This window comes from Cetorhinus maximus, chromosome 3, assembly GCF_964194155.1.
Source record: "Cetorhinus maximus chromosome 3, sCetMax3.hap1.1, whole genome shotgun sequence".
Classification (NCBI taxonomy): Eukaryota; Metazoa; Chordata; class Chondrichthyes; order Lamniformes; family Cetorhinidae; genus Cetorhinus; species Cetorhinus maximus.
The window spans coordinates 134,295,468-134,319,986 of NC_135881.1; the positions used below are offsets into that span (position 1 = coordinate 134,295,468).

Consider the following 24,519-nt stretch of genomic DNA (forward strand, 5'->3'; position numbering starts at 1 on the left):
TCGGTTCACCATCCTCTGAATGAAGAAGTTTCTCCTCAGCTCAGTCCTAAATGGCCTATTCCATATCCTGAAATTGTGACCCCTTCTAGACCCACTAGCCAGAAAAATTATCATCCCTGCATCCAGTCTGTCCAGCCCTGTTAGAATTTTATACATTTCAATTAGATCCCCTCTCTTTCTTCTAAACTCCAGTGAATACAGGCTTAGTCGATCCAAACTCTCTTCATACAACAATCCTGTCATCCCAGGAATCAGTCTGGTGAATCTTTGCTGCACTCCCTCTAAGGCAGGTATATCTTTTTTTAGGCAAGGAGACCAAAACTGCACACAGTACTCCAGGTGTGGTCTCACCAAGGTCCTGTACAGCTGCAGTAAGACATTTTTGCTCCTGTTTTGCTCCCATTGTTTTGTGGGTACAGTCAATTATGCTCTTTAAATTTTCTGGTGCAGCATCTTTCCTGCCTGCTATCATCAAGGGTTTGTGAGTGGATTTTGAATGAATAAATACAACAGTCCTAACATTCAATTTCATAGAATCGCCCTCCACTAGGCACAGGAACCTAATTTACAAATATTTTAAGGCTCCACTGGTTGTGCTGGGTGTGCGTTGACTAGAAGTCACCTGTTTCAACATGGCATCCGACATAACACCGGCATAGCTCGGGCCCAGCAACCTGTAATGCAACATTTGAAAGCCAAATGCTGAATTTACATCAGAAAAATGGGTGGTGTGCATTGAATATCTCCCCGTAAGAGTAAGTCAGACACTGGGAGGAATCTTATCACCTTGGTCTCTGGGGCAACAGCGGGTCTACTTCTGGGTCGCAAACCCGACCTGCCAAGTTGCAGAGCTCACATTTGTTATTTGCTAGAGCCAACCAATTAAAATCCATCTCCTGATTTGCTGTCTAATTAGGGGGAGTGGGCGAGATGACGTGTCTGAAACATCAATAACGGATCTCTACTTAAAGGGATCAAGGCAGCACTCTCAGTGGTAGCACTATCTGATGTGATTCACTGGGTGAGAGGCAGAAAAGAGAAGCAAAATGGATAGAAGGTGCAAGCAGGCTGTTCCCCACCCGGTTCATGGGCAGCTCTCTGGGGGTAACCCTGGAAGCAGTCAGGTCATGCAAAGGGGTACTCTTTTCAGAGGATGCCAGGAGGAAGCCAGCCAGCCTCCCCACACAGGCATGGCTTGACATTTCAGAGGAGGTCAGCAATGACGTCCTGAGGTTCGGCAAGGTGAGTACTCTGCAACTCTCAGCTGACATCACATCATCACTCTCTCACTTCCTTAGCAATTTTCTGTAAAACTATCATCTCAGCCAAAAATTGTTAGCACAAATATTAATTTCTCCCCAGGCTCCTCAAGTTTCCACATCAACCTGGTGCCCTCTCCTGCTCCAATCTGCAGTAAACAACCCCCCAACCCCCGAAATGTCTTACCTTCATCCTTAGAAATCACTTCACCCTTTACAGTCCTAACCCTCTGCCTTTCTCTGTTGCAGAAGAGAGCTCACAACAGCTGGGACAAGCACAGAAGTGGGGCTGGAACTACAATCATAGTCATCCTGACAGAAATGGGGGCAGAAGCCTTGGAGATCGGCAGCTTGGCAGCATTGCAATCGATTGCCAATGAAGGGATGGTGGTGACAAAGAGACCTGGTGAAAGTATTAGAGATCACACTGCTATTTGGCACAGTCCTGTCACTTATGGCAAATTAATGTCATCAGTAAATAAATTCGAATAATCTGTGCAATGCTAAGTTGGAACTCAATCCTTTGTACAGCACTGACATCTGTCTTTCATCTTCCACAGGTATATTCCCGGATGCAAAAGGGGATAAGGGAGGAGGCACTGGAGTCCTCAGAGGAGGAACATCACTCAGAGGAAGCACCAATGACCCATGCACATCCTCCACCAGTGCAGAAACAGACACCTGGATGGGTCCAGCATCACAGGCAGATAGGGTGGCATATGGTCAGAAGCACTTCATTTATGAGTAGGAGCAGGTACGGAGGCAGAGACATATGTGGAAAGTCTCTGTCGGCCAATTATGGACACCTCCAGCTCTGCACAGTTGGACACACATGCTGAGACTCATACATTATACAACGGGTACATGCGGAGCAGCAAAGGGAAATGTTTGGGCCATCAGAATTTCTGGAGACAGTGTGCACCCCTGTGCAGAAGATGGAGGAGTCCATGAGTGCCGTTATATCTCAGGCTTTTGCGCTCATAGCTAGCTCCATTGAAAGACTGGCCAATCTCATGCAGAGTCAGATGCAACAAGCCAACAAGTGGATGCTGGCCCACAACAATGGCTTCACACTATGGTGGCGGCCTTGCAAAACATTGATCAAAGAGTCATCTTGATGGCAGAAAGCCACTACAGCCAGACCCTGAGAGGGAACATGGGAGTGGGGGCTCTTCTCAAGGTGTCCCCAGGTCATGGCTCTTGCCCTCGGTCCCTTTGACAGAATCACACACACTACGTCCTGCCCCCATGACCAAGTCTGATAGTGCACATATGCAACTTAAGCTGTTTTTTTCACAGGCTCCACAACCTAGAGGATGTTTACCATGGGCAACTTATGTGTCAGATCAGGGGAACGAGCAGCCTGCCTCCAACTCTGCTGAAGCCACAGGGGTAGCACCACGTAAAAGTAAGAGAAAGTGGACATGGACACAGCCTTAACTATTCAAAGAGAATCAGTTGTCTGCCCTTGTCCCCCAGGAGCCGTCCACTGAAGCGGTCTGGTGCAGAGAAGACCTGCGGCACTTGAGACTGCTGAGAATGAACACTTCACGGCAGCTCCCTGGATATTTGGCGCAAACTTGGTGTATCCTTTTGCAATGGTCACATACCAGCTGTATACTGAAATGGAATTCATTCTGATTAATAAAAAAACACCTGGCTGCTCTGATGGTGCCTTGAATGCTACCTTGGTGCAGTCTACAACTGATCCAGTCTAGATCGGTGGAAATCAGAGAGGGAAGTGAATCCCAGCCTTGACAGGCTGCACCCATCTCAAAGTTATCATGCTTGCAATTAGCGAGCTGGCTGATTCAGTTGTGGGATGCAAATTGCGAGATCCTACATGTCCACTGCTGCTTTCTGGAATGAATCAAATACATACAAATTGAGGGCTGTGGTCATCTTGACCACCCTGGACAATGGGTGGCTACCTGCTCCTATTGACCTTAAGTCTTCCTCTAAGAGGGTGCATAGGTCCGCAACCACCTGGCTTGTCAGCCACAGCTTTCAGAGGCACTGCTGTTCAAACAGGTCTAGGAAGCTGACCCTTGGCCTATAGATCCTGTGCTCAGGGTATTGCCTTTTCCTATGTGCTGCCCTCTGGCCATCCCGTCTGATCCATCCTGTTGCATGTGACCGTGAAGAATGCTGCAGCTACTACTCCTCTTGGGAGTTGCTTCCATTGCTGCTTGGATGCTGAGCTGGAAAATGCTGCACCTCCTCCTCAGTGGTCCAGCCAACCTCTGAATATGTAGAGCTTATGGCATTGTGCAATGTCACAGGCAATACTGGAGCTTGTCCCTCAAAGGTATCCAAGGAACATGAGAGAATTTCCAGCAAATTCCTGTCCCGACACAGAATCACTTACTTTATCTGGAAGGATCTTCTCCTTTCAGAGCAAGCCTCTGAGTGGCTGACCTCAGGCTAGCTGGTTTCATCCTCTTTGGTGCTGATATCAGGTCAATTTCAGTCTTCAATTACTTCTTGTTGCACACTTACCTTCTCCAAACTGCTGCGTAATAGGCACTGCAGGTGACCTGTGCGCTGTTGGGAAAGAGGCATTGCAATCTTAAAATGCCTTTCCATTGCATTTTTAAATGCCTCAATTGGCCTCATACCACAGCTATTGAGGTTCCCTGCTGCACTCGCAATCCGGCCCAGGGAAAACCAGAAGGCAGCAGGGTCATGCCAGGATCCTGACCCAACACCATTTTCTTAAATTTTCCAGGTCTCCCATTCCACTGGGAAACTTCCACTGATTTTGACAGAACTAAATTAACATTAGTAGGTATAACCGCTAATCCATCATACTTCAGTAATTTCATTAACCTTTTCTGATAAAGAGGTGCATTCTGATTAGATACACAATTCACCAGGTGGTATTTTTAATTGAAGCAGCTGGTAGAAAGGAACACTTGTATTTACGTAGCACCTTAGCACATCTCCCTGAAATGTCTCAAAGTGCTTCATATACTTTGCAATGAATAGCTAAGTTGACTATTATTTACTGGAAATTGCAGTCCATTGAAAAAGAAATCAAGTACAATATAAAAAAGTCACCTGCTTCGTTACTGTCCATTTTGCACTATCATCGGGGATCAATTTCACCTTCTGTTTGTCTTGCAAAACATCAATGTATTTGACGCCTTATGAGCAATTGCACAAAGGGTTCATTTTTCTTCTAAATTGTTATGCCTTCCAACTTCCAATCAGAAATTGCATGGGATGTCAACTCATAGGTTATACATTCAGTTTTGTAAAGATGAGCAGTTCTTGTAACTGTAACACTTCCCCATCAGGCTTCTTCCATCACACTGAAACCTGCAAATTCTTGGCTTATGCTATACTTACTTCTGATCAGCTCAATCGTCCAACATAACTGATGCCAACTCTGAACCCTCCCAGCTCCCAAATTGAGTCTCCAAAGTAGGTTACCTGAGGCTTGTGAAAATTGAGCCTTTTGCCCAGCACAAACGCTCCCCACCTCAAACCTCAGTCATGCCTTGGTGGATTAATCCTCCCTCCTTGCTCCTTTCCACCACTGCTCCCACCTACCCCATCCAAATGCTGGTGGTTGCCTTCACAACCCACCCCTTGGCTCACCGCTCCCTTCTACTGCCTCTCCTCCATCCTGCACCCAGAAATGGTGCATTGCCTCATTCACAGTCAGATTTCTGTAATTGGCCTTAACATCTTTAAAGCACTGACCAAGATAATAAAAACACAATAAGCACTTGAAAAGACGTGTTGCTAGGCGCAGTATACTCTTTGTTGTATGTTGTGTCTGTCTATAGTTATGGTCCCCTAAGCATTGCTCATAAAAATACAATAGGTTGTCTAGGTTTTATTTTTTGGCAGTCGACCAGTGCTTCAGTAGCAAAGGAAATATGCTTTCACTTTTCTTCAGCTGAAGGCTGGTTAAGTACAGTTAAAAGAGTCATTATTTTAGTGTTTAGCATTAAAATTTAATTAGAAAAGAGATCAATTGTTTGGATATATTATATGGAATTTCTCATTAAGATTTTCTTTTTTTTGGGTCCCATCACCAAATATACTCAAAATCTAGGGTGTGAAAACACTTGTGTATAAGTAAAACCATGTGTGTCACTGGCTGCTTTATATATAATAGCATTTAGGATTTGTCTCAATCAGCTTCTTGTTAAGTGATAGCTTTGATCCAAATATTGCATCTTCATCACACATTCAACATACCTACCAACACCATGTAGATAAAAAGTTACCAATTTTGAAAACTAAAGAAAGATATTTGAGATAACAGCAATGCCATTCTGCCATAAAATGCTGCATCACAAAAGTACAGAAATGCAAAAACAAACATTAGCACAAAATTGTGCTCCAAGATACACATAACTTAAAGATTAAAATTAAAACAGGAATATTCCATAAAATATAAGTTTTGGTGCCATTTCTGAAACATATTCAGAATTATGGTGAGCCATGTAAGCAGAAAATCAGAAGGTGAGCCTGTCCCACTGAGCAATTTTCAGTTGATTTTCACTCTTCTGTGCTCTGTAAGAGTGCTCCCTCATGTGGCCATCTTCAGTTCAACCACAGGGTAAAACACCACATTGGAAAATTGAGGGCAGGCTGAGCATTCAATTTGCTTAACATTTTTTTAAAATTTGGAGATAAACTGTTCACTACAAGTAATTTGTATCTGAAGTAAATTATCATAGTAAAGAGAATGAATTAACTTGAGCATGAAAACTAAAAGCAAGAAACCTAGATATTTTGTCCAGAAGGCGGGAAATGTGATTGTATGGAGGTTATTAATTTAAGAGGGAAAATCTAATGTGCACATGTGTAACTCTCACAACATATCACTTCTTTAGGAGTGTAGTGAATTTATCCATTTCAAGTCTGGGCGGGGGTGAATACCAGTCCAATAAACCGTCTGAGAGTGATTTTCATCTACAGGTAGGAGCTTCATTAATACCTGCAGAAGAGTGTGGAAAAGGATTCTGCACCAATTTTGGCCAAGGGGCATGCTGGATGTCGAGTCCCAGCATGCCAGTGCCTCCTGACAGAGGCCAAGATGAACCTGGGATGGCATTTAAAAGAAGCATTCACTTTTAAAAGTCCTTATCATCTTTTTCTTTTTTGGCTTTCAGCTGGAGTTTGTGCCAGATGCAGTTGTTTAAGTTTGCCCCAAGCTCCCTTTCTTGGCACCAGAAGATTTGCTATTAGGATTGTTTTAAGTTGATCTGCTCAGAGGAAATGGGGACCAGCAGAAGAATGCCAAGCAGATTAGGCTGCCCTGAAAGCTCCTCTGGGCCTGCCTGTCCACCTCACGCATGTCCTCACTTGAAACCCAACATTTGCAGAGAGATGTAACAAAAGAAAACTCACTTTGGCAGACATTGTTAATGGAAGCTTCTCTCTCCAGTGATGGCTATGTGTCATGAAGAGATTAATATTTATAATGTTATTGGAAATTATTTTTTTATAATAGAGTTTAGTGGTATCTGTGGCTGTGTGTGTGTATGTGTGTGTGTCTTAATTGAATTAAAGCCATCCAGTCTGGGTGCTTTGATGTATAGAAAGAAATAGTTTTGAAATGGTAATTAGGTAAACAGTAAGGAAATTAAAAAGGTTAAGTGTACATTTGCATTTGTTGAATAAAGCATTCAAGGGTAAGAGTGGGAGTAAAATCTTGTACCTAGCTGAGACATGCAATGTGTTTATATTACTAATAAAATTAGTGGGATGAAAATGTTATTGTTAGAAGATGTGATGTTAAAAACCTAGTAATACAGTGGGAAATTTACATTCACAGGAAAAGCTAGGTATAAACAGAAAGGAGTTTGTGTGTGTAAGACAGAGGCATTTAAGATCTAACCAGCCTATACTCCCACAATTGTGTCTGCAAGGAACCTCATTTTGAATTTGTAAGGTCAAGTGTGCTTTGCCTGAGGTCTTTAAATCAATGAGTTTTACTGTTGCCTTAACGGGGGTGTACCTGAGAGTCAGATTAATTAGGAGATTTTTGTGCCTATTATAGTAGTAATTTTGTAGACATATGTATGTACTTACAATTTTTCTTGCATTAATAAATGTTTAATTTAGTTTTATAAAAACTCGAGACTTGGTGGTCTTATTACTACTGAGTTCAAAGCCCACATCTCAAAACATACAAACTGCAAAATGGATTATGACAGTTGTTTCAAGTTTCCCTCTGGGATTTGAACAACTCAGTCCTTACCATCGGCTGTGTCATAATATATGTTAGAAAATTTCCCCGTGACACCACAATGAGGCGTGAATGTTTTTCTAAACATTATGCTGCAAGGTTTCTGAGAAGCCTTCCAAGCACAGGTATTGTATGAAAGGAGGCAGACAGACCAGGGTTATGAGGTGCCAAAGTTGCCCATTTTGTTGCACCTATTAAGATGCCATCAACCAGTTGCATAGCCCCTGGAAAATCCACCTGGGAATGACTATGATAATTTACCTTCTCAGACTCTGGATATGTTGCAAATATACCAGTGTTTAGCATGCAGCTCAGAACTTGCAATGTGCAGTCATGATAATGGATAACTTTGGTCTGAAACTTGACTGTGCTTTCTTGCATGCATGCTGCAATTGCCACCTACAGATGAAACAGAAAAACCATGCTCACAAGCTTCTGAAGCAGCACCACATCTGCTTGCGTAACCTTCAATGAGGTTGACTGTTGGGTTGGACTGCCACTTGCCTGCAGCTACCTGCCAGCACCCGGGGCTCCTTTCCCTCCATTCTAGTTTGCTACTTCTTTACCCACCAGCCTTGGCCGTCAAGAAGCCTTTGCCCTGATTGAATTTGCTTCCACCACACTGTCCGGTAGTGCACTCCAGATCCTAACCATTTGCCATGTAATAAGGTCGCCTCCTAAGGCTGTTGAGGCTGCCCAGCACTCGACTCTTCCAATGGGAATTTTTTTTCCATCTACTCAGTCTGGACCCCTCATGATTTTGAACACCACTATCCTCCAAACATTCTCTTCTCCAAGGTAAACAATCATAGCTGGCTCTTATTTTAAATTATTGAAGGTCTCTAATTCCAAACATGAGGTTATTACATATAAAGTTGGCAATTTTGAATTTCTTAAATGTTTAATGATTTGAATTGGAATTTTAGGACATTTGAGGTGATTCTGGTTGTCTAATCATCTTGGTTATACAGCAAAATCTTGGTACTGGAAATCTTTTTTAAAATGCTAAAAACTTAAAACAATTGGAGTTTAATCTGAAAAATGCTGTCTGCCCTGACAATAATGTGTTTAAAATTAATCCAGAATGTAATTAAATTAGGATCTTTGTGCAAGCTTTATTGCCACAAAAACTTTAAAAAAGTAAAATGAAGTTTGTTTTTTTTTTCTTTGGACAATATTTTTTTAAAATCACGTGAAGTGACACAAGTACGTGAGTACTTGCTCTATCTTCTTCTAAACATGCAAAGGAAGCTGTTTTTTAATTCACCACATAACTTTTCTTTGGTGGAATGTAAATTTATATATAGGACATTATTAAATTTAATTTTCTTAAATGCAAGCAGATATTTCCCCCTGGTGCCAGAAAGAACTTATGAATTGATAACCACATGAATTCTATTTTTTTTCCCTTTGCATAGGTGGTCATTGCATGAACACTGATGATGCAGGAAGAGATCCAGCAATTTTCAGAATTTAAGAATTTATCTGCAGACATCAGGAGACATCAAATATCATGGCATGGTGACGATTTAGATTAAAGGCTTTGCCTTTAAAAATGTCAGACCTAACCCATTCAGGTCATTTGTTATCTTCTAAGACAGAGTGCTTGAGAAGGGGAGATATGAAATTTACATCCAAACTAACTGCAAGCACTTCTTTCTCCAATGCAAAAACAGCATGTAAAAACCACCAATCCTGGGCATCATTTTCTTCTGAAATTAGGATTTATAAAGATAAATTAACATGAGTTACTATTTCAAGCATTTGAAAGGAAAATTAACCTTCTGCTTAAGGAGATAGTACATTTTCATTGAAATTGTTATGAGGCTATACCCCTTTATTTTTGAAAATATGATTTTTCAACTTTCAACTGACTGGAATTTTTGCAATTTCAACTGAGACAGATCAAACTGCTTAAAAATGCAAGGCCACATTCCAAGGTGAAGGTGAGAAACAAACAAATCACCCTCTGGGGAGTGTGAAGAGAGAGACATTTCCTATAATCCAGACACTCAATGAAACTCGTAACTGTCTAAGGAAAAGACACTAAAAATGCAAAGTATTGGATTTTGAAACAATGGCTGCCATAGACAGACACACCCAAAACCTCTTGGAAATACAAAATGGGTGAATTATTTCAAGGCAAGGCTGCCCAGCCATTTGAGAGGAATTGAAAGTAACACAGGTAGTGTCAAGAAAGTCTTTAGCAGAGGAAACAGGCTGAAGGCTGATCTCTCTCCCTCTTTTGGAATAAGACTGTCGCCTGGTTCGAGAAGTCAACTTTACCAGAAATATATGAACGAACTGAGATCTCATAATAATTGCAACATCTTCTACATTTTTTTGTTTTATTCATTCACGGGATGTGGGCTTCGCTGGCTGGGCCAGCATTTATTGCCTATCCCTAGTTGCCCTTGAGAAGGCATACATTTTAAATGCTGAGGCAAGCTTAGGTTTGCTGGTTTCTTGGATGCGGTCAGAGGCTAAGAATCATGCAATGAGTAACTCACCTCCCAACTCCCCAAAGCCTGTCCACCATCTACAAGGCACAAGTCAGGAGTGTGGTGGAATAATCCCCACTCATCTTGATGAGTGCAGCTCCCACAACACTCAAGAAGCTTGACAGTTAGCTGCTTTCTTGAACCGCTGCAGTCCATGTGGTGTAGGTACACCCACAGTACTGTTAGGAAGGAGTTCCAGGATTTTGACCCAGCAACAGTGAAGCAACGCTGACATATTTCCAAGTCAGGATGGTGAGTGACTTGGTGGGGGGGGGGGGGAACGACTTCCAGGCGGTGGTGTTCCCATTTGTGTGCTGCCGTTGCCCTTCTAGATGGTTGTGGGTTTTGGAAGGTGCTGTCTAAGGAGCCTTGGTGAAGTCCTGTGATGCATCTTGTAGATGGTACACACTGCTGCTACTGTGCGTTGGTGGTGAAGGGAGTGAATGTTTGTGAATGTGGTGTCAATCAAGTGGGCTGCTTTGTCCTGGACGGTGCCAAACTTCTTGGGTGTTGTGGGAGCTGCACTCATCCAGGCAAGTGGAGAGTATTCCATTACACTCCTGACTTGTGCCTTATAGATGGTGGAAAGGCTTTGGGGAGTCAGGAGGTGAGTTACTTGTCACATGATTCCTAGCCTCTGACTGCATCCAAGAAACCAGCAATCCCAAGCTGGCCTCAGCATTTAAAATGTACGCCTCAAGGACTATCAAAGGACACTTAGCCGCATATTCTTTTACCTTTTTTATTTTGACTCTAACTCCCCTTATGTCTGGTGTGTGTATGTGTGTGTGTGTGTGTGTGTGTCCCCAAATGATTGCATGAGGGCCGAATGCTTGATGCTGCGTTTTTATTAGTTTTGTCAGGTTTAGTGGTTAATAAGTTTGCTCTCCCTTGGACTCAAGAAAACCTTATTTGATTGGCTCCTTATTGCTCACAGCTTAAATAGTTCAATACATTCGGAGTGGAAAAAGGGATATTCTTGTGAAAATGAAAATGAAACTTAAACCTTTGTTGTGACCAACTGAGGAGGTTGAATAGAGGGGAGCCAATTCACCCCTTCTCACCTGGTCATAACAAAATAAACTGATTGAAATCAGTTTAGATGGTCCTGCTTATTGCTGTGTAACAGAGAAGAAAGTATTTAGGAAAACAAAACTGATCATAGACAAAACCTGTCAGTCCACCAAAGCCATTATTTGGATTTGTGATAATTTATAACTAATAAGGTGGACTCAGGCACAACATATCAAGTTATTTTGGGGAAATAAAGAGTCCTTAAAATAAGGAATAATCAAAGAAAATTTGTTAATAACTTCCTAGAACCAGTGCAGTGTATAGCTGGGGTTATGATCATTATAGAATTATGGCTGACATGCTAAGTGTGCACCATTTGCACTTGGGATTTTGATAGGTCTTAAAGCAGTGCAAACCAGAACAGTACTTGTTAAAAAAAAATACATGAAAACAAAAATCTCTTCCAATATCTCATTAAGCAATTAAAATCTAAATGGTATATATTGGTGAAGATGCAAGAGTGTTCAAATATTCCTTAAAGTCACAGATTTGAAATTTGAACACATATTGCTTCTGCTCTCATCTTTCTTGGAGGGGCTTTTACCTGGCAGTTATCCTCAGCTTATTGAGAGAGTACAATGAAAAGCGAAGATACCCAATAACTAGGGCCACTGATTTACTGTGGTTGAGGATGTCAAATTCTGTTTTTGTGTGGGATTCTGGGATTTTTTGATTTCCGGAATCCAGCTTTTTTCATCGTTCTGTGAAAGCTGAAAGTGTGTAGCCAGGGCCTAAAGCTCTACTTATACCTAAATGCTTCTAACATTTCACCTGATGTATATATTATGAGACCTGCCTTCATCCATATTTGAATTGGACCAGCAATTACCATAACCTACATAAAATCTTATATTAAGAGTTTAGGATTAGCACTACTTCGTGTTCATATTTCATATAATTTGAGACATTAATTAAATTAAAGCAGGTACTGACCTGCATCCAGAGAGCACTGGATTATAAATCAGACAATGGTATTGCCATTGTACAGATGAGGCTAATTCTGAATTACAATGTGCAGTTTTGGTAACCATACCTCAAAAAAGAGATTGATGCATTTGAAAGAGCTCAGAAAAGAGCGATGAGGATAATTCCTGGCCTTGAGGCGCTAAATTATGTAGGATAAAGGAAACTACAAGGGAGACATGATAAAAATCTGCAAAATAAAGTAAGGTATAAGATGGAACTAAAGGAACCTGTTACCATGGTCAATGAATATAGGAATAGAGGACACAATTGTAATATTTGCAGGCTTGAAGGGAAGTTAGAGGTTAGGAGGTATATTTTTCCAACAGCATTGTAGGTGATTCTGGACCAGCTGACACCTGTAATAAAGGAAGCAGAACAATTTTGCAAAGGAGGGTTCCCCCCACCCGAGGTCTAAAGCAGTTAATCAACAGGTGGCGTGGTGGGAAAGTCCATTTTAGCATTAACATGCATGGAGGAACAGACTTAGTGGATCTTAACTTCAGCATCCTTTGACTGAATACTATGAGGCAAAACCTAAAGTAGTTGTTATCTGCCTAAGGGCAGGTCCTATGCTCATTTCTCCATGCCTTGCATCTTGCTGTTTCCTGTTCAGTTGCTCGTAGTAGCCTCCCATTTTCAATTTCAAGTTGTCTAATATCATCATTCCCTTTCTCCCTCTTGGTCTACATCCCTTTAATCGTCCTTCAATCACATCCTTCAGCAAGTTCTCATGTCTTGGAATATGGCCAATCCAACTTTGTTGCTTTTTCCTGAAGATATTCACCAATGAAGTTTTCTCCTCCGCCATCTTGAGAACTTCCTCACTGCTCTCCAACTGACAGAACTACATTTCACAATTTTCTAATCATTGGATTTCCGCTTTTCTCAAGGTGCATGTTTCAGCCCCATACGACAAGACACTCCAAATCACAGACACAAAAACAGAAAATGCTAGAGAAACTCAGCAGGTTCAGCAGCATCTGTGGAGAGAGAAACAGAGTTACCATTTCGGGGACTCGAAACATTAACTCTGTTTCTCTCTCCACAGATGCTGCTAGACCTGCTGAGTTTCTCCAGCATTTTCTGTTTTTATTTCAGGTTTCCAGCATCTGCAGTATTTTGCTTTTACTCACAGTCTTGGTAATTCTTTTCTTAAGATCTTCACTATACTTATGCTGAGTAATTCTTTTGCTAAGCAATTCTTTGTGTTTAGAGAATGCATACTTTGCCATTGTTATTCTACCTCTGATTTTTTTATTACAGTAACCATCTTCTGACAAAGTGCTTCTCACACACTCAAACTGAAGGGGAGACGATGGTGTAGTGGTGCACTGGACGAGCAATACAGATGGAATTTAAATTCAATTAATAAATTCTGGAATTGAAAGCTAATGTCAGTAATGGTGACCATGAAACTACCATTGATTGTCGTAAAAACTTATCTGGCTCACTGATGTCCTTACCTGGTCTGGCCTACATGAGATTCCAGACCCACAAAAATGTGGTTGACTTTTAACTGCCCTCTGCAATGGCCTTGCAAGTCACTCAGTTCAAGGGCAATTAGGAACGGGAAACAAATACTGGCCTTGCCTATGATGCCAACGTGCCATGAAAGAATACATTTTTAAAAAGTAATACTTGTTCCAGCTGTTGACCATTTATCTTGACCTCTACTTTCTCATCATTATTTCTTCCAATCTTCATAACTTCAATCTTTTTACATTTATTTTCATTCCATAAGTTTTCACTAGTTCATCCCTTCCATTCATTAGTATCTGTAGATCTTCTGCTGTGTGAACCACTAGGGCCTGGTCATCTGCAAATCTCACTACTTTCACCAATTGACCTCCTACTTTGACACCATGCTGTACTTCATCAAATAAAAGAAGATGTCTCCTCATAGCCAATTTAAAAGATCAAGTATTAATCATTCATTTCTACTATACTGAAATCTTGTAAAAGGAAAACTACAGGCTAGATTTTCCTCTGTTGCCACTTATTTTTAGGTGCAAAGCTGAGGAAAATGCAGCAGAGTTCCCTGCTCAGCGCTAGCTCACACCATGAAAATGATTATAAGAGTGCATTGTGCCACATTCAATCTTTCACCCAATGCCAAACTACTGCCCCAAAAACAAGGCTACTATAAAACTTACTTCATAAACCTCTAGAAATGCTAGTTAACTTGAAGAGCTGCACACTGCTCATTTTGGACCTATTGCTTCATAAAGCTATTCGCTGTGTAAGTTTACTGACTTAAAAAAACTCAGATAGAACCTGGGTAAGTGCTGGAATATTGGTGAAGGGTATGAAACTATGATTTTGACATTTCTGGAGCCATTGTTTATCTACCGATGATGCCCTTTATTCTAGATATTCCTCCTTGTTTCAAGTTTCAGGAGGAAGAGGAGGGTGGTCTAGAAGGCAGTGATGGGAATCCTGTTGAACATTCAAGAGAGCTGGTTAGCCTTGCTCTTGTTGGAGACAGTCATTATCTAGCACTTGTGTGTTGCAAACGTTACTTACCACTTATCAACCCAAGCCTGAAAGTTGCCCAGATCATGCTACATGTGGGGGTGGCCTGCTTCATTATCATAGGAATGGAACTGAATCATTAGCAAACACCCTACTTCTGATTTTATGATGGAGGAAAAGTCATTGATGAAGCAGCTGAAGATGGTTGGGCCTAGGGCACTGCCCTGAGCAACTCCTGCAGTAATTTCCTCAGGCTGAGATAATTAGCAACCAACAACCATAACTATATACAATTGTGCTATAAATTGAGCCAATGGAGAGTATTCCCTCTGATTCCCATAAACTTCAGTTTTACCAAGGCTCCTTGATGCCTCATTCTGCCAAATCCTGCCTTGATGTCAAGGGCAGTCACACTGATCTCACCTCACCTTTAGAATTTAGCTCTTTTGGACCTAAGCTGTAATGAGGTCTGGAGCCTTATGACCCTGGCCCAACCCAACTGAGGACAATGAGCAGATGCCGCTTGATAACAGCGTCAATGCCACCTCCCATCATCTTGCTGATGATTGAGAATCGGTTGATTGGGCAGTAATTGGTCAGATTGGATTTGTCCTGTTTTTTGAGGACAGGGCACACCTGGGCAATTTTCCATATTGTCAGGTGGATGCCAGTGTTGTAGCAGTACTGGAACAGCTTGGCCAGGAGCATGGTTAGTTCTTTAGCACTACAACTGGGGTGTTGACAGAGCCTGTAACCTTTTTTTGTATCCAGTGCACTCAACCATTTATTGACATCACATGGGGTGAATCGAACTGGCTGAAGACCAGCATTTGTTGCGATGGGGACTTCAGGAGGAGGCCAAGATAGATTACCAACTTGGCTCTTCTAGCTGAAGATGGTCACAAACGCTTCAACCTTGTCTTTTTCATTCACATACTGGGATCTGACATCATTGAGGACAAGGATGTCCGTGGTGCCTCTTCCTCCTGTTAACTGTTCAATTATCCACCACCATTCCTGACTGTAAGTGGTAGGACTGCAGAACTTCGATCTCATCTGTTGGTTGTAGGACTGCTTAACTCTCTTCTCCAGTCTTTCCACATATTTGAAGTGCCTCACCCTTGCAGTGGTCATATTTTTATCTTTCACACCATGCATCCTTGGAGCCACTTTGAATAAGATTGGCAAAATAATGGGCCTTTTCTTCTGTTGGCTAGCGTATCTTATTATGATTACAACCCAAACTGTCAGCCTTGACTCAGCGATAGCACCTTACCCTCTGAGTCAGAAGTTAGTGGATTCCGGACATTTGAGCTCATTAGCCTCATTGTGTGCACTTTGGCTACTGCATTTTTCTACATTGCAACAGGGATTATACTTCAAACAATACCGAATTGGTAGTGAAGCACTTTGCATTGTTTCAGGGTCACAAAAGATGGTACATAATTAAAATGCATTTTCTTTCAAAATAATTTTACTTCATCTGAACTTATACTGGCACAAAACCTATCCAAGGAACTTCACTAATCATCTTTACTATAAGCAGGCGAATAATACTTCAGGATATGTATTCTATAAAAATCTATAAGGAACATACCAGTATCTATTATGTTTACCAGTATAATCAAATGCTATCGCACCCAACTGGCTCTTCTCATGTAAGCCTAGTCAGTCAGCATTCAGTGGGCTGTTCAACAGTGGAGACATCTGATGGCAAAGCTAAGCCTTTTCTCATCTAGCATTTTCATGATTAGACTTCTAGCAGAGGCCACTGTTTAGCAATCAGAAGTGGGGGCCACAGTCTCAGGATATGGGGCGGGCCACTTAGGACTGAGATGAGGAAAAATTTCTTCACTCAGAGGGTGGTCAACCTGTGGAATTCTCTACCACAGAAGGCTATGGAGGCCAGGTCATTGAGTATATTCAAGAAAGAAATTGATAAATTTTTGGATATTAGAGGGATCAAGGAGTATGGAGGGAAAGCGGGAATATGGCGTTGAGATAGAAGATCAGCCATGATCATATTGAATGGCGGAATAGGCTTGAAGGGCCGAATGGCCTACTCCTGCTCCTAGTTTCTATGTGCATGGTTCTATAATTAAAATGTCTTGACTACAGGATGAAGATTGTAGTTGGAAGTCTACTGGTTACCATTAGCAGAGAACAGTAAATCAACAAAGATCATTGTATATATTTGCACTTAGGGCTAAAATTTTGTATGCTGCAGTCTGCATGATAAACCCTTGACTTTTGCAGCAATTTAATCCATTGGATCAAAAACCACAGCTTGAGAAGCATTTGTAGGAGGAAATCAAGAAAAACATAACTTACATCGTACCTTTTTGCAAACATATTAAAATGTTTCACATACAGTAAATTACTTTTGGGATGCATTGACTCAAATTCAAAAGAAAATTGGACAGAACGTGAAACAGGATGCTGATTCATTATCATTCATTTTGCACTATCACCCAGTGCAAATTTTGCTCTCAATGATTCCTGGACAGGACAGGGAAGAGTCAAGGAAGGAAAATTGTATTACAGCTCATATTAATGACTTTAAATATTTTTAAAAATTGTGGTGGGACACTAGCTTGGATTTTCACATATTTGAAACATTACAAAATCAGCTTTTGCATTCAAAAGAAATGTTTCACATGCAGGGTATTAAATATTTATCTAATGAAATATACTTTTAAAAGCTGCGTTAATGCATTTGGAGGTAAGGGTTCAATTTTGCATTAGTAAGTCAATATACAGGTATTAACAGATTCATGACCATTAATTTTCCACTCTCGTGAAAGTAAACTCATAATAGATATTTTAATAAATGTGGAAATATTAGTCAGATTTAAAGTTTTACAAATGGGCCAAGCATTTCTGCATCCCAAAAAATGGTTTCACATTACTCTGCTCCCTTTTTTTTAAAGAATTTTCTACAAGAAATAACAAAGCATTCATTTAGGTGTTCATATGAAAGAGCTTTCTTACCTGTTAACATAACTAAGAGCTACATATGTTGGCTGTTGTAGCTCCTGTTTCTCTAACACCCGTGGATCAGTATCTACAGAGGAGAAAAAGAATTATTAATATTAGCACAACTTTACACAGGTTCACATTATCTCACTAATAAGCTTTTCAGGTAGGAAGAAAGCAAATTAGAGGATGCTTTGAGGTAGATTAAAAATGGTCAGTATTTAAATAACGTACTTTTACTTCGGCACTAACTTTCCAGAAAAATAAAATAAATAATAAAAGTTTTAAGATGCAATTTTGACAATAATGAAGTTTTGTCGTTAGAATATAGCTCTCGGAAAACCCAATACCTTTGTGATCCTACGTAATAGGAATGGACTAGGTTTAATGATCTAATAAACAAAGGTTTTTGTCATAATGATAGAAAACTATGACATGATGTGTTCAATTCAAACTCGCAACAAATGCACTGCTATTTTCCATTATAAAAACTATATTAATGACAGTCTCACAATGGTGTTACTGAACAAGATAGTTATCTTAACGTACAGTCCCAAAGAAGAAAGTAGATTCATATATTTTTAGAATTTTAATGGCTAGTAAGTCACTACAACAGCTGTACTTATACAGTGCTTTTAATGTAGTAAAACATCCCAAAGCACTTCATAGCAGCGTTATCAAACAAAATTTGGCTCCGAATCACATAAGCAAATATTAGGGCACATGAGCAAAAGCTTGGTCAAAGAGGTAGGAGTATCTTAAAGGAGGAAAGAGGATTAGAGAGGCAATGAGGTTTAGGGAGAGAATTCCAGAACTTAGGACTTTAGTAGCTTAAGGCCCATCCATCAATGATTAGAATCAGGCTGTGCAAAAGGCCAGAATTGGAAAAGCATAAATATCTCCGAGTGTCATCAAGTGTCATGAAGGGATTTCAAAACAAGGATAAAAATTTTAAAATCAAGGTGCTGCTGAGCACAGGGGTGGTGGGCAAATACGACTTGGTGCGAATTACACCAACAGCAGCATGCTTTTGGATAACCTCAACTTTATGGAAAATGGAAGATGGGAGGCCAGCCCAGGAGTGCAGTGGAATAGTGAAGTCTAGAGATAACAAAGGTATAGTTGAGCTGAGTCAGGCAATGTTAATGGTGAAAATAGACACTCTTACTGATGGCATGGATGCGTAGACTTTAACTCATTATAGGGTCAAATACAACACCAAGGCTTGAATTTTTCAGGTGGCGGGCAGGCTCGACGGGAGCAGGCAGGGGCGGTGGCGGAGCCGGTCGCTGCCCACGATCAGCTCCGTGTTGCTATTTTATGCGGGTGGGCCAATTAAGGCCCTCCCAGCGTAAGACACAAGCCGTAGCACTCAGCACTACCTGTGTGGGCGGAGGTGGGAGGAGAGAGAGTTGGCGGGGCCAGCGTTCTTTTGCGCAGACACGAAAGAGCACTTAAATCTCCCTGAGGCAGCTCCGTGCCTCAGGGAGATTGAATTGCTATTGAAATCATTAAATACATGGAATAAAAATTTATTTAAACATGTCCTCTCATGTGACTGTGTCACATGAGATGGGACATATTTTTATAGTTCGGAAAATTTTTTCATTTTATTAATAAAAGCTATAGGAAACCTCATCCCGTTCATGGATGAGGATTCCTAAAAAACTAGAAGGCCGCTTGGCCTTTTTGCCTGCCGCCAACCTCAAGGTTGGATGGGCAGTATTAAGAATTACATTAATCACTTCCTCAATGGCTTTAATAGGCTGTTTAAATATCGGTGTCACATGAGCTGGGACACGTCAATGAACATTAATGAAAAAAATTATTTAATTTATAAACCTTTCATGAAACCTCATCCCGCCCGTGGATGAGGTTCCATGAAAAATGCAAAGACTGCCTGGGCTCTTCGCCTGCCCCCCAACATTAAGGTTGGATGGGCAGCTCAGTTTATTAGTTTAATTGATATTTAAATGGCCTTTGACACTGAAAATCTAAATGATGCGTGGTGACGTCGGGACGCCCGCCCGATGTCACCACGCGTCATTTTACACCTCGGCGAGCAGGCTCCGTCCCCGCTTGCTGAGCCGAAGATTCAGGCCATGGTGTAGGGGTAACATATTAGCATGGATAAAGGATTGGTTGGCTAACAGGAAGCAGAGAATAGGGATAAATGGGTCTTTATCAGATTGGCAAACTGTAACTAGTGGGGTCAGTGCTGGGTCCTGAAATATTTACAATCTATATCAATGACTTGGATGAAGGGACCGAATGTATGGTAGCTAAATTTGCTAATGACACCAAGATAGGTAGGAAAGCAAGTTGTCAAGAAGATGTAGAGTCTGTAAAGAGATACAGGTAGGTTAAGTGAGTGGACAAAAAAATGGCAGATGGAGTATAACGTGGGTAAATGTGAACTTGTTCACTTTGGCAGGAAGAATAGAAAATGGAGAAAGGTTGCAGAACTTGGTGGTACAGAGGGATGCAGTCCTGGTACATGAATCACAAAGTTAGTATGCAGGCACAGCAAGTGATCAGGAAGACAAATGGAATGATAGCATTTATTGCAAGAGGAATGGAATATAAAAATAGGGAAGTTTCACTACAGCTGTTCAGGGCCTTGGTGAGACAACATGTGGAATACCATGTACAGTTTTGATCTCATCTTAAAAAAAGATATAATTGCTTTAGAAGCAGTTCAGAGATGGTTCACTGGACTCATTCCTGGGATAAAGGGGTTGTCTTATGAAGAAAGGTTGAACAGGTTAGGCCTATACCTATTGGAGTTTAGAAGAATAAAAGGGGGTCTTATTGAAACATACAAGATTCTGAGGGGACTTGACAGGCTGGATACCCGGAGGATGCTTCAACTTGTGGGGGAGACTAAAACTAGGGGAAATATTTTAAAAATAAGAGGTTTCCCTTTTAAGACAGAGCTGAGGAGAAACCTTTCTTCCCAAAGAGTCATTAGTGTGTGGAATTCTCTTCCCCAGAAAGTAGTGAAGGCTGGGTCTTTAAATTTATTCAAGGCTGAGTTAGACAGATTTTTGTTCAGTGGAGCTGAGACCACAAACAGATCAGCCACGATCTTATTGAATGGTGGAGCAGGCTCAGGGCCAAATGGCCTACTCCTGTTCCTATATAAAAACAAAAAACTGCGGATGCTGGAAATCCAAAACAAAAACAGAAATACCTGGAAAAACTCAGCAGGTCTGGCAGCATCGGTGGAGAATAACAAAGTTGACGTTTTGAGTCCTCATGACCCTTCAACAGAACTAAGTAAAAATAGGGGAGGGGTGAAATATAAGCTGGTTTAAGGTGGGGGGAGAAGTGGCGGGGGGGTGGTGGTTGTAGGGACAAGCAAGCAGTGATAGGAGTGATAGGAGTCCTATCACTGCTTGCTTGTCCCTACAACCCCTCCCTGCTCCCCCCCCACCTCCCCCTTAAACCAGCTTATATTTCACCCCTCTCCTATTTTTACTTTGTAGGGACAAGCAAGCAGTGATTGGACTCCTATCACTGCTTGCTTGTACAACCAACCCCGCCCCCCCCACCCCATTCCCCCACCTTAAACCAGCTTATATTTCACCCCTCTCCTATTTTTACTTAGTTCTGTTGAAGGGTCATGAGGACTCAAAACGTCAACTTTGTTCTTCTCCGCCGATGCTGCCAGACCTGCTGAGTTTTTCCAGGTATTTCTGTTTTTGTTTTGGATTTCCAGCATCCGCAGTTTTTTGTTTTTATATAGGAACAGGAGTAGGCCATTTGGCCCTGAGCCTGCTCCACCATTCAATAAGATCGTGGCTGATCTGTTTGTGGTCTCAGCTCCACTGAACAAAAATCTGTTCCTATGTTGGGCAAGCAGTCTGACAACATAGAGACAGTGGAGGGGTTGAAAGAGGTCAAGATGGGTGTTGTCAGTGTACATGTGGAAACCAAAGTCCTGTTTTTGAATGATGCCACTGAAGGGCAGCATGTAAATGAAAATTAGGAAGGGGTCAAGGATAGATCCTTGGTGGTGGTGGTGATGGGGGCGGATGTGGAGCAGGGGACACCAGAGGCAGCGGTGCAAGAGCAGGAAGAAAAGCCACTGGAGGAAGGTAGATAAAAACTGAACCAGGTGACTGCAGTCCCTCCCAGTTGGACAATGGCAGAGGATGGTGTAGTCACCCATATCAAAGGCTGCAGGCAAATCGAAAAGGTCAAGGAGGAATAGTTTACCTATGTCACAGTCGCATATGTTATGACCAGGTGAGGATGGATGCCAGAACTTGCCTTTCTTTCCCACTCCAGAATTGATCGTAACAGAAATTTATAAGGATAAATGTGCCAATTCAGTGTATGTGCTTAGCTGTTTACGTGCTGATTGCAAATAACTCAGCCTGACAGACTTTCTTGAATTTAAATACAAAAAGGGTTAGTTTTATTGTGCAAAAAAACTACCCAGTTAAAGATATTAAAATATTTAAAAAGGTAAACACATGTCCCAACCGTTGCACCACACACACACAAGCATGCACAATTACAAATTATACAGTAGAAGAGGTTAACTTTTGGTCAAATGAAGATCAATTATAAAAGGCAAAACATAAAGAGTCCACGGTTTATGGGTCATTCGCTGTTGGTTGGAATTGAGGCAGTTCTTTATTGCTTTTTTCCCTCTGGAAATGCTGCTGTGGAATTTTGAAGTTTCCTTCAGAACTTCTCGGTCTGTTGCCCCCAGTATGATATAAGCAGGCAGAATTACTTTAGTTGAAAGAGAGAGTTATACAACCTTATTTCTGCTTTCTGCTATTTCTTCTCCAGACTCCTTCAAAAGCAACCAGGGTATTGTAATAAAAGACATTTCAAAATGGTGTTTGTGGTCACATGACCTCTCTCTCCGTAATGATTTGAATATTCCACAGAAGGTAATTGATGAGCTCATGTTTGGACAGACCTTGGCTGCTGTGTTATGGCCTAGGTGATTAATTTTTAATGTCCCAGTCATCACTTTTGAATAGTCTATTCTTCCCTGTGATGAGCTAGGGAGAACATATCAACACCTTCAACATAGCCATTGTCCCTGTAGGCTTTCTGTCTCTTCCTGATGGCATGGAATGTAGTTTTATAGTAATACAAATGGGGACAGCCAATTACAAGTTTTAGTCCATCTTTGAAGTAATTCTGGACATCAGCAGGTGTGAAATTCCATAGGAGGTTTGCCTTCACATATCCTAACTGTAATCCCCATTGGAAGCTTCCAGAAATGGACCAACTTGTAATTGCAGATGTGTCAGATGACCTGTGACAGCCATCTTAAGTCAGTGTCTTTGCTTCGCAAAAATCTTTTTAAAGAAGTTCAAAATATATCTGACCAGCCAGTGAAATTAAAGGTTAATAGTCCACATTGCACAGGACACATCATCATGACACATAGAATGTGATTTGTGACTTTGATAAGTACTGTTTCAGTGCTGCGACAGGGTGGAAGCCCAACTGGTGGGATTCAAACATGGTTCCAGAAAAGATCAGCATGGATTTGGTAGGCAGTGTGTTCACGGACTTTGGAAAAGCAAGGAAGTTGGAGATGGGGATGGTAGTTTGCAAGGATGGAGGGGTCAAGAGCCGTTCTTTTGAAAAGAGGAGTGATGATGGCAGATTTGAAGAAAAGGGAGACAGTACCTGAGGAGAGAAAATCTTTAACAATATCAGCTAACATGGAGCCAGGAAGTGAAGTTGAGTGGTCAGCAATTTAGTGTGAGAGCAAGAGGTGGGCCTTATCTTGATAAGTTCAGAGAGGGAATGAGGGGAGATAGGAGAGAAACTTGAGAAAGATGCAACTTCAGGGCTGGGGCAAGGGGAAACTTCAAGGAGGTTTCACCCCGTGGGCTAGGGAAGGAAGCAATTTAGGAAGATGAACAGATGGCCTCAGACTTAGTGACAAAGAGGTCATGAGCTACTCGCACTTATCATTGGAGGTGGGGGTGGGGCAGGGGTGGGGTGGTAGGAGACAGGAGAGAGGGGATTAAGAAAACAAATTTACATTGGAAAGCAATGGTATATTCAATATTTGGAATAATTAACGCTGCAAGAAGGACAGAATAAAATGATGGTGGGCTGGATTTAATCCAAAGGCATTGTGAATTGCAGTTCTAGGCTGGGCTATAGGTTGGTATTTTCCTGTCTGATATCACATCTTCATTGGAAGTATGTCATAAAACTCCATTTCCTCTGTACTTTTGGTAAGTTACAGCAACAAAATGAAAGCAGCTATAAACTTCCTGGCCTACATACAATATTTCCTAGATCCTACATGAAAACGTAACAGCAGGTTACGTACAGTTAAGCCAATCCATTCAAGCAGGTTTTAAATGGAGACATTTTAAATTCCTCTTCAATGCATCATTGTGTATCTCTGACTGTAAATACAGCCCTAAAGTTAACAAGTCCCAAGTTTTAATAACTGGCTCATTTTATCTTATTTCCTCATTCCAAATAGTTTTCAGTCATCATCAACTGCTTCTACTTTATTTTCTCAGGAAAAGACAACACAAATTAGTTTTACCAGGAAGCTACTTCTGTATGGAATATTCTGCTTACTTTTAAATATAAGTGTGAAAATTTGTTTTGTTGAAAGGTTGATAGTAGATGGTGTCACTTGCAGAAGGGTTGGGAAAATGAAATTTCAAGCAGCTCTTAACTGAATTAGACTAGGCTGAACCATAAAGGACTGCCCAGGAGCATAGTTTAGCAGAAGGAACTGTCCAGAAGTAAACCTTGGCATATGGACTAACCAGGACTATGCATGAATTTAAACACACATGCACAAGAGTTATCTTCATCAAAATGTCCATCACAGCAACAGAATATAATGGGGATGCTGCTGACTGCAAATAAATTTCCACAGCTGTTGCTCTCAGACCAATAGCACAGTATAACTGCAGCCCAAGATGAAGCACACTACAGAAACAAATTCACTTTTGTAAAGTATAAATAGACATGCATAAAGTTTGAACTCACAATAATCTTCTATGAAAGATGGTGTTAGACATGTTTCTGGAAATTCAAATCATGCAGG

The 24,519-nt window shown here is 41.2% G+C and overlaps 1 protein-coding gene across 1 annotated transcript in view; it reads right to left on the minus strand.

Moving 5' to 3' along the window:
• jazf1b (JAZF zinc finger 1b) overlaps positions 1-24,519 on the minus strand; it is a 296,764-nt gene that overhangs the window by 159,807 nt on the left and 112,438 nt on the right. Inside the window, exon 2 of the mRNA XM_078539020.1 lies at positions 17,475-17,547. Within this exon, the coding sequence (XP_078395146.1) occupies positions 17,475-17,547 (73 nt within the window). The remainder of the gene's footprint in view (positions 1-17,474; positions 17,548-24,519) is intronic.